This window comes from Solea solea, chromosome 9 (genome assembly GCF_958295425.1).
Source record: "Solea solea chromosome 9, fSolSol10.1, whole genome shotgun sequence".
NCBI classification, from domain to species: domain Eukaryota; kingdom Metazoa; phylum Chordata; class Actinopteri; order Pleuronectiformes; family Soleidae; genus Solea; species Solea solea.
Window position 1 is genome coordinate 9,072,030 of NC_081142.1, and position 15,786 is coordinate 9,087,815.

Here is a 15,786-nt window from a genome sequence, read left to right on the forward strand (position 1 = left end):
GGCGAACGGTCCAGGGTGTGACCTCGCCTTTCGCCCTACGTCAGCAACCCTCATATGGAGGATAAAGAGGTAGAAGAGGAATGAATGAATGAATGAATGAATGAATAAATGAATATTCACAGTTTAAATTTGTGACTTGCAAACTCTGTTGATGTTTTGAGTTTACCCAATAATGCAGCTCTTAGCGCCCATACCTCACTATCTAACAAGTGTCTGTGATGGAGATATAAAATGTACATTAAAAAAACATAGACGATTGAAAGAGAGGAATTTGAAGACAGCAATTGTTAGTTAGTTAGTTAGTTAGTTAACCCCTTGAACTACACTGCTGCCTGATCATGTGATAATTTTATCCACTGCTCTCACTGAGCTTCTGCTTGTACGACACACTTTCACTTTTAATCTCCACCTGATGCTGACATGAAAATATTAAACAAAATAGGTTTGATTTTGATGAAAGTAAAACAGAAAGTAAAAAAAAAAAAAAAAAGTGTAACACTGGCTCTAAGTGTAAATCCTTGTTTCTGTGTTTGGGAAACTACTGTATCTGGCAACCCACGAGAGCCTCGAGTCAGAGGACAAGGGACACATGGATTTACCAATATACAGTACACACAGTTTTACATATTTTACATATGGCCCCTTTTAGTTTCTGCATGTGCACGCAGTGAATTCATGAAAATGAAAAATAATCTGTCATCTGGCACACTACAAAATTGGTAGATACAATATAAGGAGGACACAGGATGAGCGGTGTATAATGCTTCTGCTGCTTTCTTTTAAATCCAGCACATTGTGAAATAAATAGTTGTAATCTAAGCATTTTACAAGCAGCCACATACATAACATCTCCACTCCTCTCCCTATTTCTTTACAAGAGCTTATAAAAACACTTCAGCCACAGCTGTGCTTATCTGGTCAGAGTGGGGAGGTTTATTACACCCTCTTCCTGTCACCGGTTTGAATGGAAGAACATTTTCTGAAAGAATAAAACCAAATGCACTCACACATTCTGCAGTGAAAAGAATACGAAATGAACAGTTTACATTATATCACACAGACAAGAGAGAATGTTAAGGATCTTTTTTTTTTTTTTATTGAGCACGGCACACAAGTGAAAATCTGCTCTGCAGTAAGAGCTTTCTGCATAGGACCCCGCAAGAGCTTTGACAAATAACAGTGGGACCTCATAATTACAAACCAATTAGACTACTGTATCTCATTCAGGGTCATTACAAGTTGATCTGGGAGAAACAAACACATTCCCTTCCCGATTCATGGCAAGAGTAATAGGGGTTTAATGTGGCAAGGGGTTGTTTCATAATGTGTGTATTTGCTCTGTGCACATCTCTGTCAATCCCTGCCAGCCTATGAAGGCCCTTAGTTGCTATAGTGATTGGGTGTCCATGGCAACAGTGTGAAATCTGGGGAAATGTTATTAAACAGGCAACAAATAACAGTCTGGGGATAAAGGTTGGGTCCTAAATTAATAAACCACTTAAGAAAAAAAGTATGCCTTCTAAGAAAATGATCAAAAGCAAAAATAATACATAAATAAATAAGTTGATGGAGAAGTCTTGGTTAGTTCACCATTCATTCAGTAGGCACACTCACAGAATCCAAAATACAAAACTGAACAGTATACAAATACTACAATGATTTACAAAAATAAATACTTTCAACACCACCATGGAATAGATCTCACAGTCACATCCACCCTCATTGACGTCAAATAACCACTATAATTCCACCTGGCTACTGTACTGCACATACAACCCATAATACAATACATCCTCACATTTAAGATAATAACTAAGATGCACAATAAGAAACTCAGTATTTTTGGGATGATTTTGCAGTTTTCACAACAAACATGCTAATAATAAGTAAGACATGGTGCAAATTAAGAGTCTACAGTAATGTTGGACTTTAAAAGTTCTTAAAACGATAAACTTTTAATAAAAGGTGATGAATTCACACTTTCGGATGAAACCGATTTATTTGTACTCCCTTTGGACGAGATGGGTGACCTTCTTCTAAAGTACATTAGTGCTACAGGTAGCTTGTGTTGGTGCGTAAGCTTAAGAGTAAAAATATAAAAACACCCTGATCAGTGAGTCTCCACTAAAATTATTCATCTGTTCAGACTCATGCACTTCCTGTACGCACTTCTTAAGTGTTTCAGTTTTGTTTTTTATCAACTAAACCTCATACACACACATATCAGACCACATAGACATACAGGCTTAAAAAAATAAAACTTTTCTTAAAGTAAAGTAAGAAACAATAAGCAGCATTTCAATTACATATTAATAATGCACTGTTGCACAACAAGAAATAAAATAACCCCCATTATTTGCTATGTAAAACATTGCATTAGGACAGCAATAGCTGTGTAATTGTACTGAACTTATGCAATGGCTATTGTAATAAAGTGTAGACTGTAAATTAAAGCGGTTTGCTGTTCAGGAGGTAAACTTGAATAAACACAAATTTAAAACAAAAGCTGAAAACAGGCAATTTTAAAAAACACACCTGAACAAACCTCTGGAGTTTCAACCATCTCCAAGGATTATTATCTGTCCCCTTAGTGCTCATGCTCTAAGTGCCAAGATTACTGGCTAAGGAGAAGAGCTTTAACACCAGGAATAGATAATCACTTCTAATGGCTCATTTTAAAAAGCTCCCTATAAAACAAAGAAACACACACAGGGAGCAGGCGGAGGCTCAAATCCGTCTGAGAATGACTGTAGGACTTCAGGCTGCAAGGTCGTCTGAAGCAGGGGCAAAGTCACTGTTGCGCATGGAATTGGACTGTGCGCGTCTGCGAGCCAGTCTGGAGTTGGAAGGTGGGGAAAGCCTCATGGAGCAGACGATAACTGTGACGTCCTCCTGCTGCTCGTCGTGCTGCGATAGCTGGCGGTTAAAGGCAATGGCATCCGCTGCAAACTGAGTCAGGTCTTTGGTGCTACTGTTCCTAAAAGAATACAAGAGGCAAAGGAGGACGTAAGAAAAGGTTAGGTTAGAACAGGTTAAAGCCGGGGCCACAATGGACCTCTGGGTTGAATCGTAACTGAACCCCCTCTTCTATAGCCAAAATTTGTAGCTGAACTTTATGTCATGACAGTTTCATTTCACCCATGTGCCATGATTGCCACAACCTCTTCATCATGTAATTTATGATAGTATTATTATATGCCATACCTCTGTAGAACATGAGGAGTTGGAAGACCTCTCTCTGGGGCGTTCTATAACAAAAATGAATGAAAGGAATAGTTTACCTCACCACACCTTGAAATATAACTGAAAGGACACTGGAAATGATACGCACCCCCTGCACCCATGGGTGCTTTAGAACCTGAGCAGCACTGAGGCGAAGTGTGGCGTCCCGAACCAGCAGTTTGGATATGAGGTCCTTGGCTCCTGCTGTGATGTGAGACCAGTCCTTGTCTGGAAACTCATACTTGCCCTGTTGGATGCTCTCAAACAGGTTTCTCTGAGGACAAACGGTTACACAATATTGTGTTTAGCTGTTCAGCGATCAGTGTTTCTGTGATTTTATTCATGGGGAAACAGAGTCAACATCTGGTTCAAAATAAAGTCTAGTAGTAAAGTTTTTTTTTGTATTGCTTTCCTATATGAGAATCTAAAATATTCAGCTAATTGATTAATGTGCCCTTTTGTGTACATTTTTGTTTTGATAATTTGGAGAAAATTGCACAGAAAAAAACCATCTTATTTTGTGACCTTACAGTTCACACCCACAAATAATCAGTTAATAAACATAAAAGACTTTAAAAAAAACCTGAATAAGTGAAAAATTAGTAAATATTTGCTATTGTAACTTGAAAAATACTTAAATAATTTTTTTTTATTATTTAATTCGATTTTCTTTTAAACCAGAGTATGGTGTGTATACAACCAAGTGTAATACTAGTTCCAAGAGGCAACAACAGTAATGTAAGAAAGATGTGCTTTTACAACATACTAATGGCTGTTGCACAACAAAAAACAATATTGTATGTTTAAACCTCATCTTCTTTTCAGAATTGGGACAGATGTTGAGAACTGAACACCTCCGGGCAGTATAAATCAAGACAGACAATGAGTGATTGCGTAGTCTGTTTGGGCAAGTTTACCTGACAGGTTCTGCAGGTTTCTCCCCGATCCCAGCCGCAGTCTGTGCCGCAGTGACCTGTGAAGGGAGGACTGCCACTCAGCAGGATGTAGAGGATGACTCCAAGGCTCCAAAGGTCACAACGCTTGTCATAGAAGGAGGCCTCATCAGTGAACACTTCCACGACTTCTGGAGCCATGTACTCAGCTGAGCCACACTGGGAGAAAAAAAAAACACAGGAGTCAAGTAACTATATCGTTTTGATATTGATTTCCTTTGCATGTCTGTTATAAGAATTCAAAATTAGACTGTTACCGGTGTGGTGAGTTCTGGTGTTGTTATGGGGGTACAGGCACTACTAAGCTTCACTCCACTTCCCAAGTCAAAATCACAAATCTTTACTGGCGACACCTGGGTAAAAGATGGAGGAAAAACATTATTATTAAGTTAATCTCTGGGCTCTTCTCCAAAGTCCTTGTGAAAGTGTCTTGCCTTTCAAGGCCTATTACCTGATCCTTGTATTCACAAAGGATGTTCTCCAGCTTAAGGTCTCGATGAGCAATGCCTGTAGACAAGCACACTGTCACCATGCTGTTCAACACCTTCTCAGTTTGCTTGGACAGCTGTTGGGATATTTACCCACCTTTAGTGTGCAAGAAGTCAAGTGCTTGGGCAATATCCCTGACCACTTTACTGGCCTCAAGCTCATCAAAGTGCTTTCTGTTCTGGATGTGTGTCAAAATGGAGCCTGAGGGAAGAGAAACACTTGAAGCAATCACGACATGTTGATGAATGAGTCACATGAAAGAGGAATGTGAACATGTACAAAGACGCCATCATTTAAGAGTTAGTCATTTATGCTTACCTCCACGTAGCTTTTCAAATACTAAATAAAAGCATGAGCTGTCTTCAAAGAATTGGATCAACTCCAAAATATTCCTGAATCGAGATATGTTCACATGATTAAAAATTGTGTTTTGTTTTTTTCTCCATTTAAGAATCTCTCTCTGAACTCTAAATGCACTCACTTGTTTCCTTGACACTGGTAGAGTGTCTCCACTTCTCGAAAGACTCTGCTGCGGCTGTGCCCCGCACTTTTTTCAATGATCTTCGTAAAACAACAGAGATAGAGAACCATTACATGTTGATTTCACCCTGTTATACCAACACAGCTGCTTGTATTCTGTATTTTCTTATTCTTGTGTTTTTATTTTAACTATAAATAAACAAAGCAAACAGTAAATTTAATAAATTAACTTGACTACATATTACAAATATCCTCACTAACCTTCACGGCAAATTCCTGTCCATTCTGCAAGCCGATACATCCTTGAACTTTGGCATACGCTCCCTGACCAAGCACTTCATCTGTTAGCTTGTAAAGATCTGGAAAACAAAACAATAACAAAATATAAATTCAACAGCAGGAGTGGAATAGTGGTCTTTTTTTCATACTTTTCATACTTTTTTTTTTACCATCAAAAGAGCCTGTAGAGCTGTCTGTTGCCCTAGTTCTTTTCTTCTTCTTTCTTTTAGCTGTGTCTGGGATGTTCACTGGTTGGCTTTTTTCCAAATCTGCCAAATTGAAAGCAAAATGGAAAAAAGGTAAATGGATTGGATTTATATATTTTCTTAACAACCACTTGAAGCCCTTTACAACACAGTTCACAGTCACCCGATTCACATTTGTATACTCTTATAACCATTTTTGTTTAAAAATGTAAAAAACAAACAAAAAAATCTGCAGTTTCAGAAAGTACTACCAATGAGGAACAACAGGGGATTTTTGAGCATGGGTTTTTGTTACAAGACCAAACACGTTTTCAAACTTCTCTATTTGTGGGGCTCAAAAGAGCCAGAGCAGTGTGGATGACCGGCATACCAGAAGAATTGATGTGTTTTTAAACAAAAACAGAGTAGTGACAATGTAGCCTTGATCAGGTGGACTTAAGAAGTTAAGGACTAATAAAATGAATTTTTTCTAAAATACACACAGATACTTTGCTGTGTAGTATACAATTCTGAATAATACAGTGCTGCTGTACCTGATGTGGCCCCAGAAAGGTGCCGTCTCTCCTCAGAGGGGATCTCATTCGCCGTAGTTTGTGCACAGCTCTGCTCCATGTGGCCCAAAGCCAGGGAATTACCCTGTAACAGAAGTAGACCGCATAGGAGTGCGAGAAAGAGGGAAAGCACACAAGTAAAAATCAGGAAGTAGTATGGCAGTGACAGGACATGGAGGATAAAGTAGAACTAAAAGGTTTTGCCTACAAGGCCAATACATGTAACTAATAAATCATTATTTAGGAAAAAAAGTAACCACTATAGCAATTCAGTCACAAGGTGCTAAGTGCTACTGACTACGTTCCACTTTGGCGGCCTGCCATAACAGTGGTGTGATAAGAATAGAGGAAACATCTAACCCTGGATATTACCAGAAACAGTCACACTACCAAACATAGTGCATGACTCATAAAGAGTGAGTGAAACTCACTCAGCATGTTTCAGGAATGACCAGAAATAACATTTCAGAGTAGATTGTACCTGGAGAGAGTGCTGGAAAGTTTGCAACTCGGTCACCATCCTGTCCCTCACCATATCTGCACCTGAGAAAGGGCATGTCAGAAAGATTCAGTCAGTGTGGACCAAACTGCATCTGCAGGAAAAAATGTTCTGATTTCATTCATGTTCTATTTTAAATAAAAGTTAAACAATTAAGGATGTTTATAATCGAACTGCAAAGGCTATAATTTGCCATTCTATGTTTAGTTGTTCTTTGTTCTATCTGTGCAAATACAAAAATACACAGACCTATTGATACACACCCGCCATTTAAATAAATACTACAAAGATAAATCAGAGCAAAGTCAAAGCCAGTCAAACAGCACAGGTGTCCTCCTTTTAATCTGTTACACTTAATTTCGGATTGTTTCCAGTTATTGGGCGAGAGAAGCCTCAAGTCCAGTCTGTTATATTAACTCTCTCATAAGTCAAAGAAAATATGCTACGCTAAACAAAGCAACGGACTGATACTAATATTCATGTCGGTGTTTTATTAAAAAACCAACATCGAACAACAACCACGTGGAAAACTAGAACAAACGGTGTCGTTGTACACACTGAAATGAGAGGAAACATTTATAAAATATGAAGTTTGACTGGCTAGAGTCTGAGTTAACCAGAGTAAACCCAAGCTAGCTCCAGCTAGCTAACAACAACAAACTGTCTAGCATGTACGTTGGACGTCTATTTGCTACAGTAAGTTCAGACACCGTTCATATAGTGTCAAGAGATAAAATGTAAATGCAACAACAACAAAAAACAGCAAAGTTCACTTCTTACCTTCCACACTCGCCAGATCCCCTCTCGCTCTGTCAGAGCCTCTGCAAGCTGATGTAAGCATCCATTACTAGCTGAAATCCATCAGTTAGACAGCTGGTGACGCACAGAGCGGGAATACACACAAAACAGGCGTTTGTTCCGCCCATTTCAGCATTTCATCGTCTCCCATTGGCCAAGAATGAAGCCGTAAGAACCACGTCAAATGACGTGTGTTCACTCTCGGCCCCGCCCACTCCACGTAGGAAGAGGGTTTTTTTGTCTGAGCAGGAATTTGAATTTCAAATGAAAGGTTAGGCAGATCGTGACAACATAGTTGACAAAGTATTTCACATACACTTTTTTTTACACATCACCGAGTGTACATCACGTTTCGAATTACATTTTAGATTATAGTCAATATCACATTGACTATAAAATAGTGCTTTAACCACCGTCATGAAAACGAGTAAACATAAATATTTTAGAAATATTAAAAAAAAAATGAATTCACCTTTTTATACCCACAAATCCGAGCCGACTCACTGTGCAAGTCAGAAATGAATCAATTAGAAATTACCAATTTTTTTTGGTAAAATTGTCCATTTGAAAACTCATGTATAACAATAATAATTGTATTTTAGCATTAAAAATCAAATTTTGGTTAAGGAGCTTCTATTAACTGGTGTATTAACCATTACAGAAACAAAGCCTTCACATTGGGTGGTGGTCTAATAAGTTATAGTAGCAGTAATAGTTTCATTGGTAATGCTGTTTTTGTTCATTCTTTCCAACTGTTAAATGCACATGAAAGTCTTTTTTGTTCAGGAAGAGTTGCCATAATGAAATTCTAATAGTGTTTTGTGTGGTGCAATGCCTTTAAAACAAATCCAATATATTGGTTATTTTAGACTGCATTTTATGACAAGTTTAAACTCAAAAACAAAAACAAAACACAAAAACTATATAAAACACAAGAGGCAAACTTTCATCAAAACAATCAATGCTGTATATCTGAACATATACAAGAGTCAAACAAAAACATGCACTAGCAAAGAAAATATAGCTATAGTATGCTGTGCTGTGACAATGACATCACTGGATTATTAAGTAAAAACACTGGTGAAAGTACAGCGCCACCACCTGAAGGAGGGCGGTATGTAACTGGACCTTCCCCAGCGAAGCTTTGAAACCAGTCACACAGATTTGTGTAAAATAGTTCTTTCTATTGAGTATTTCGAAGCTGACGATTTCTCACACGGCTCAGATTACGTCAGAATGTAAACTCCTTTGTCCCACATGGTTTTTGCTCAGTTGCATATCTTTTCCGTCATCTCTCTCTGTGGGGAATAAAAGAAAACAAAGGACACGTTTAACGCATCAACTTCATATAATACCGAAGGAGGAGATGAAAGACTGTTATGAGGAGCAAAGAAACAGACTGTTCCTCAAGGACCGACAACAATAGTAATCACCATGGTTACTAAAGATGGGACAATAAAGCGGGTCTGTTGTTCACAAGACATATCTGTTCTGCCGTGTGTTGATATCAACACACACTGTGAAGGAAGTTATGCAACATAATGATGATAACAGAAGCCTTTTATTGATGCGAGGAGAACCATTTTCCATCAGCTCGTGTGTGATGGAGGTCCCTTTATTGCAATTACACAACCTATTTCTCATTGTGGCTGCACAAAGTCAGCAACTCCTCCAGTGTGGGCTGTTGCTTCAAACAGAACTGTTAGTGCAGAGCAGTTAATGAGTTTCTTTTATAATGGAAAACTGGGGAGTGTAAGAGAATGAATACTGACTTCGACCATTGTGTCAGATGTAAAGTTATGTGTTCATGTAGCATGCGCACGCACTAACAGGGAAAAACACAGTGAAGCTCATTGAGACTGGTGAACAGTGAGGTCATGGACGATAGGAGGACACATATTTTCTAGCAGCGGGACAGTCAGGTCGGGAGCATGACACAGACTAAGCCTCTCTCTGACACCCTCACTTCACCCAAACACATCCAGGGTCAAACAGTTATCTCACCAGGGGCTCCAGTTCTGAGTGATCGATGAGGTTGAACTCTGAGATGAAGAAGTAGTAGTGCTTGTAGCAGGTGTTTATGTGCGCTTCTGCACCCATGTTGCAGACGCTGTCAAAGTGATGGATGTAAACGTGCACAAAGACTCTGAAGAGACGGCTTAGGATCTTCTTGCACACCTGCTGGAAGTTCTTGGGGAAAGGTACACCTAAAGTGAAGGAGGGAAATAAGTATTACGCTTGGTTCACAGTGCCACATCCAGTGGATGAGAGAATGTTCACACTGGCTGCCTGTTTGGCTCGCCTAAAATCTCCAGCTTAGTTTTTGGATTTAGTTTGGATCTATGTAAAAAAAAAAAAAACTTTAAAAAATAACTTTGTAATAATCACAAAAAATAGATTTATTTATGATGATGGTTAGGTATAAAAACAATCACCTTCTCCTTTGTTGATCAAGTGTGATTGTTGGTCATATTTCTCTGCCATTTTTGCTTTAGCGTAAGAGAGAGAGAGAATCTGTCCTTCACCTGATATAAGTTTAACCTACACAGGGTTTTCCTGTAGTTGTTGCCCCCCCTTTTGCCACCGCTAAAATAAACACAGCAGCAACACATCCAGTGTGAACCAGGCCTAAGAAAAAAGAGTAGATTTCCACCTGAGGAGTTGTTTAATTATATCTAAGACAACATTTGAATTATTCTTATGACTGAAACACTGCTGCAGTGTTGATAAAAACAAGTACACTAAGTCAAAATGGCCAGAACTGTTAAAAAAATACATAATTGCACCAGTAGTTGAAATTGTTTAAAGCAATATTTCAAACATGCAAGATCTCAGTCAGTCAAAATGTTGGTGTTGACCTGAAAAAATTAAATGTTTGAGAGTACAATGGGAACAGGATGTCCAAATGAAGACAAAACCTAAACATTACCAATTGCAGGAGTGTTGTTTCACTGAGCAAAGGGATGCAAAATGGAAAAGCTGCTTTTTCAAGCTATTCAGTAGATGGTAAAGTGTACACTACTTATGGGTCAAAGAAAAGCTTGTGAAAGACTATTATGATTCTGATGGTTTATTGTTGTTCATTGAATCTGTCCTCACCTTCTCCCTCATCTGCTTTTAAGGACCACTTTCTGTTTGCAGCAAAATCCCAGGAACTGTCTTGAATGCCCTCCTCCTCATGTACAAGGCCTGATTCTTACAGTAAGCTAAGTGTATTTTAACAGATCCTTGTCTGAGTTCCAGTTTCTGTGGCCACAGATTGAATTTGCCCAGATGCAGGATAAAAAAAAGACTGAAACACTAATTTGTCCCTGCCTCCATTGCTTTGTTAAACAGCTCATTATGAAAATGATCTAGTGTGATTTGCTAAAATGTGTGGTGTGTTTATACTGCTGCTGTATGGCAAAATGCCCCTCTGGGATATTGAGGGTGCTTTCTACTATCCATCCACTATACAGACCTGTTCATATCTGTGAGGTTTTTTTCCACCGTAAATGACCTCCATGTCTACGTCTAAGTCCATAAAGGAAAGCAGATGATTGGTAAAAATAAAGTGCCATTTCGGTGTAAGTGATAAGTGCTGCCCCTGAGCCTGTGCCTCCATTATGCATGAAATTGTCACGGCTAAGAAATGTTGATTGTAAAACGTGGTGCAGAGATGAATTAACACCTCTAAATGTCAGCCTTATTGTTTAATTAACCCCTGCTTGAACTTCATCATCTCACTTGCGATTGTTGATGATGAAAGAACCGTGGGGATCGCTCTGTGCTGACACTTGAGCACCGCTGCAGCAGAGCATTAGTGCGGGCTGCAGTCAATCAGGTATCAGGTTACACATTCAATAATGGCCTTCATTTGTAGACTCCTCACACACACCTACTCTGGTGGGGAAGATGTCCTCATTATTGATGAGTGACTCTATCCAGTCCATCAGCAGATTCATGTACTTGAGAGCGGGCAGCTTGGTGGGTTTCTTGTAGTCGTCGCCGTCCTGCCACCTGTACTCGTACCTCAGACCCCCGGACATGATGGGACACGTGCGCTCTGTGCAGTACTCGCTCACCGTGCCGTAGATCAGATTGATCCGATTAAAGAAATCCACCACATGAACAGCCATCCAATCATTGAGGCTCTCTCCCTCAGGGAGTTGCACCACTTTCCTCAGGTCCAGACCAGACTTCAGTGAGGCCTGGGCCTTCTTGTAGAGTTCAAATCGCTGGGTCCCAGGCTCAAACCTCTTCTTTGGCCTAAAGGTTTTGTCTTTGATGAACACTTGTCCAAGACACAACGCCATCGACTTTTTTCTATCCCCTGAGATACGGGGAGAATGAGCTCTCCAAAATAATATTTGGTATAGATTTTTTTTATAGAGCTTAATCTTCCAGAGAGAGAGCGGCAACCAGGGTTGCAGCTACAAAATCCTGTCACACAGGGTCAGCATCTGCCATGCAAAGATTGCAGCAAGCTCTTGTTTTCAGGTTGTGGAACATCACCTATGAAACAGGACAGCAAGAGAAGTCAGATTATTGCTTTGCTCTTTACTCGTTGTTCAGCCAAGGATGAATAAATAGGCCACACAACAACATTACACTGCTGGTCAAAAAGAGACAATACTTTAACATGGTCTAGTCAAACATTTTCAAGAAAGACCAAAGTCCACACTGAACAGGAAACTTGCATGTGTCATCATTGCACCCACTGCTCTGCATAATAAAAACAAAAAAATAACGTTCACCTTCACAAGATTTCATTAGCAATCACTAATTTAAAAAGATTCAATCAGCTATGGCAAATGCTAGTACAACATCGGGTCACTGGAGTCAATGTGAGAAAATAAATTATATGCTGCAACTCACTGGGGATGAAAGTAGATTTCACAACACACTTGAGTGTAAAAACACTGAACATGGCAGCTGTTAGGGAACCAGAGAGATAGTTACTCCCCCTGGGAAATTAGTCTTTGGATATGACACAAACAATTTTTTTAATACCTATTAACCATCTGGCAGATAATACATACTGATTAGGAGTGAGAGCTCGCTGAATGATGCTGTCGCCTCATACCTTAATTACTATTATGAAACATATAATGTAAATGTTAGGGATGATTTTTTTGAGTGTGGTTGTAGGAGGTGCTATCACAGAGTCATTGCTAACTTTGCTGTGGTTTGGCTGCAGAAATTGATGATTTTAACCACTTAACAAAAGGCTAAAACCTAATAAACTCTTAGCACGACCCGGAAGTGTATTATATTATAAGAATACCAATGCAGAAGTTGTGTCTCAGGCTTCACCTGATGCAGCATCACGTGCATGACACATTGCTTTGCGTGTCGTCTCTCTATTGGAACGACTGTCTTGAGTCATCTGCAGCATTGCTACTGATAAATCTTGTATTTCTAATCCAAAACAAAGTTAACAGATGTGTGAATAAAATGCTTGGTCTGGCTAATTTGTCTGTTTGTAGAAAATGGCGGCACAAGATTGTAAAGCAAAGGCCTTGCCAAAAGTACATATACTAAAGGCCATTCAAAGATACTTATCAGTTATGTTACACACTAGACCTTTCACAACCAGGAATATTCCTTAGTGCCTCTCACAGGTCATTGCACAGGACACATTCTCTGTTGTTTGCCTGGGCTTTGGTTGCAGGGCAGAGTGAAATGTTGACATGGTGGAAAACTTGAATTATACATTATCCATTTTTTGTCTCCGACTATATTTGACTTAGTCAATAGCTGCTGAACTAATCAAGTACAGTTTTAAATGTGCTTAAACTGGAACTGCACACACTGGTGCCAAGTTTGAAGCCTATCAAGGGAGGCATAAAAGATTGAAATCCACAATAGTCCAGTGGATTTAGTGGTACAAAATATCCTTCGCTGCTGCTCTGGGATTGTATCTGTGGACAGATGGAGGGTGGAGACGACTCATTTAGTGATGTATCTGTTGCATTTCTACTGATATCTCTCGCATTTCCTGTCCAAACACTGCAAAAGTCGGCCCTGCATATACACCGGTGCCCTTAATGAGTCACGTGTCAGCCCGAAGCCTGTCAAGCTAATCCATTGACATTTATGTGACGAACACACAGACAGACAGTCCTTAAATTAATAGAGATATAATTGCTTCTTTTTCTCTTACTGTTAGGCAGGCTTTTCCCACTGACTGGAAACTGAAGTTTATGTTGCTACACCTCACTCCCTGACACCTAAGTCCATAGAGAAAAACACTTTACTGTACATCACTGCACACAAGAGTCCCTGCAAGTTACAAATGTTGATTTTGGTGTGCAGATTGACTAAGTGACAAAGTTAAGTTTCCAACCAGTGGAGGCAACCACAACATAAGATATCTTAGATTTAAGTGGATGGAGATTTTATTGGGCAGCTAAAATATGCTTTTCCTAGTCTCTGAGTGAGGGTAAGATTCTGAAAGTGATGGAACTACACTTTAAATAACCCAAATTATCACATTTACATATCACATAGAGTGCAATGTTTATTAGAAATAAAGTCTGTCACAGCATTGTATTGGTTTCATTTCACTGTCTTACATCACAGTAAAGATTTTTGGACTTTATTTCAGTACTTTGGAGGATTAAAACATATGTTGCCTCTCTGGATTTGACACTGCAGTCACATTCAAGTGACTGTGGTTGCAACATGACACTACATCCGCATTTGTGTCCTCAGTCCTATTCTGAACGGCAAGTCTTAACATTTCCTGTGGCCGTGACACAAATTGGTGGAAGTTTCTGTCTCTGCATGATCCTCTGTCCTCACACAAGAGACCAAGCACTGACAGGACTCTTTGTTGTGAATGTGAGCTCACTGAGTGACTTGTTTCAGAGCCCTCCTCACTCTTTGATTCATTCGGAGTAAACCCTGTGTATAAAATGCACTCACCATTTGATATTTGAGAGGGGTACTTTTACTTTCCACTAGCTTTCACAGTCTGTCTGATCTCAGCCTAAAAGTCACCACTGGGGGAGCATGAATACGTGGTCATGAGATGGCTCTAAAATGTCCATAACAAAAGGGCTTGTGGGAAGTCTCACAGTCATAGTGTTTCAATCTCTCCCCAAACACACTGTGTCCTGTACATCTGATGCATGTCTTAACAAGTACTATTGGCAGCCCTTCACACATAGTTTTGTGGTTTTTTATGAAGTTACCATGAAGCCTAACAGAGGTCATAGAAAGGGGGGTGAAGGAGAGAAAACTGAAGTTTCAATAAATAAAAAAAAAACGCTGCAGAAACTAGATGCAATAGAAGAGAGAGGTATATTAGAAACAATAACAACTGAATGGGAAAAACCTGTCTGCACTGTACCTGGCTGGAATCCTAGAATACTGGAACAGGGTGGAAAGCTGTGGGAAGTTGAGTGAGGATTTGGGGCGGCTGATCCCTTTACTTTAAAATTCCCTGCATGTGCCAGCTCCGGCCACTTTTCCCCTCCAGCTCCTCTGGATCTTCTCAATCTCTGTCAGACGCTAACAGTCCGAGAGGCTCCCACTTCCCTCGGCAGCAGTAAAGGGAGAAAAAGTTGTTTGGCTTCTCTTCCTGTTGATGATGTCACATCCTTACTTTGTCTGCTGGGCCCTAGCTGTCGCTGTCTGTGTGTGTGGATAAGTGGGTGTGTGTAAAGAGGACCTATAAGTTGAAAGAAAAGAAGGGCTGGAAAAGATCTTTCCAAACCCCTCCTCTGCCCTCCCTCTGCTCCATTTTTTCCCCCATTATTCCTCATCCTGCAGCAGAGGAGCCAGCCCACTTGTCCCGTCAAAGCCTGGCCCTCTGGTGAAGGTCCTGAGAAAACAACCCTTCTTCTTGAGGCCACATATGGGACTGAAGGAGCAGAGTGATCCCACAAACATTTCTGGATGTTTGGCAGTCTGTGTTGCTCCTTTTATTTGTGCAGTCTCAGTAACATGTCATTTGAATTCTTGGTATTTTAAAGACACAGTTGAACTCTGAGTTTTAGCCTTAAATAGTGAACGTGCTTCTCACTAACAATGCTCTTCAAAGCAAATAAGAATCTGTATTCGATGATAAAGGCATGTCTGAAAGTGCAGCAGTCCAGTTTCCCTGTGCCCTTGAGGGCTGGGTGTTCTTGTGATAGCTGCCATGACTGTTCCCTTTGTCTTGAATGTCAAAGGGTAACACTAACATGCAGGGGTGTCTATTTCTCTAATGTGTAATGAAACACAAACCTGCAAAAACAAACTGGCTATACTCTTTGTGACTATTGTTAGTGGGATAAAACAGTATGGTGGTACGGTTTTAACTGACGTAACAGTAGGACATG

The 15,786-nt window shown here is 39.8% G+C and overlaps 2 protein-coding genes across 4 annotated transcripts; both read right to left on the reverse strand.

The window, feature by feature from the left end:
- Positions 1–1,073: 1,073 nt before the first annotated feature.
- Positions 1,074–7,708, reverse strand: mknk1 (MAPK interacting serine/threonine kinase 1). Its single transcript, XM_058637727.1, has 14 exons — positions 7,460–7,708; positions 6,662–6,723; positions 6,163–6,265; positions 5,594–5,692; positions 5,406–5,503; positions 5,146–5,225; positions 4,983–5,056; positions 4,761–4,865; positions 4,627–4,682; positions 4,433–4,528; positions 4,140–4,334; positions 3,332–3,496; positions 3,205–3,248; positions 1,074–2,977 (listed from the first exon to the last, which is right to left on the reverse strand). The coding sequence occupies exons 1-14, from the start codon at positions 7,518–7,520 to the stop codon at positions 2,758–2,760; spliced, it is 1,458 nt and encodes a 485-aa protein (XP_058493710.1). The 5' UTR covers positions 7,521–7,708; the 3' UTR covers positions 1,074–2,757.
- A 241-nt stretch (positions 7,709–7,949) lies between these two features.
- Positions 7,950–15,096, reverse strand: mob3c (MOB kinase activator 3C). 3 transcript variants are annotated; one of them, XM_058637731.1, is made up of 5 exons: positions 14,814–15,096; positions 13,623–13,689; positions 11,355–11,971; positions 9,482–9,684; positions 7,950–8,775 (listed from the first exon to the last, which is right to left on the reverse strand). In XM_058637731.1, the coding sequence occupies exons 3-5, from the start codon at positions 11,770–11,772 to the stop codon at positions 8,746–8,748; spliced, it is 651 nt and encodes a 216-aa protein (XP_058493714.1). In that variant the 5' UTR covers positions 11,773–11,971; positions 13,623–13,689; positions 14,814–15,096; the 3' UTR covers positions 7,950–8,745. The 3 variants fall into 3 exon arrangements, with proteins under 3 accessions (XP_058493714.1, XP_058493713.1, XP_058493715.1); XM_058637730.1 differs by lacking the exon at positions 13,623–13,689; XM_058637732.1 differs by lacking the exons at positions 7,950–8,775; positions 13,623–13,689 and having other exon boundaries at positions 9,501–9,684; positions 11,359–11,971.
- Positions 15,097–15,786: the final 690 nt, after the last annotated feature.

Bases quoted from the DNA above. Each gene is read 5' to 3' on its own strand.
- mknk1 (XM_058637727.1), bottom strand. From the start codon at position 7,520: ATGCTTACATCAGCTTGCAGAGGCTCTGACAGAGCGAGAGGGGATCTG. The intron at 5,226-5,405 runs GTTAGTGAGGAT...TGTTTTACGAAG, and splicing joins GACAGGAATTTGCCGTGAAG to ATCATTGAAAAAAGTGCGGG. The intron at 4,866-4,982 runs GTAAGCATAAAT...CTCTTCCCTCAG, and splicing joins ATTTGAAAAGCTACGTGGAG to GCTCCATTTTGACACACATC.
- mob3c (XM_058637730.1), bottom strand. From the start codon at position 11,772: ATGGCGTTGTGTCTTGGACAAGTGTTCATCAAAGACAAAACCTTTAGG. The intron at 9,685-11,354 runs GTGTGTGTGAGG...CCTTCACTTTAG, and splicing joins CATCTTCCCCACCAGAGTAG to GTGTACCTTTCCCCAAGAAC. The intron at 8,776-9,481 runs GTGAGATAACTG...TATTCCCCACAG, and splicing joins ACTCAGAACTGGAGCCCCTG to AGAGAGATGACGGAAAAGAT.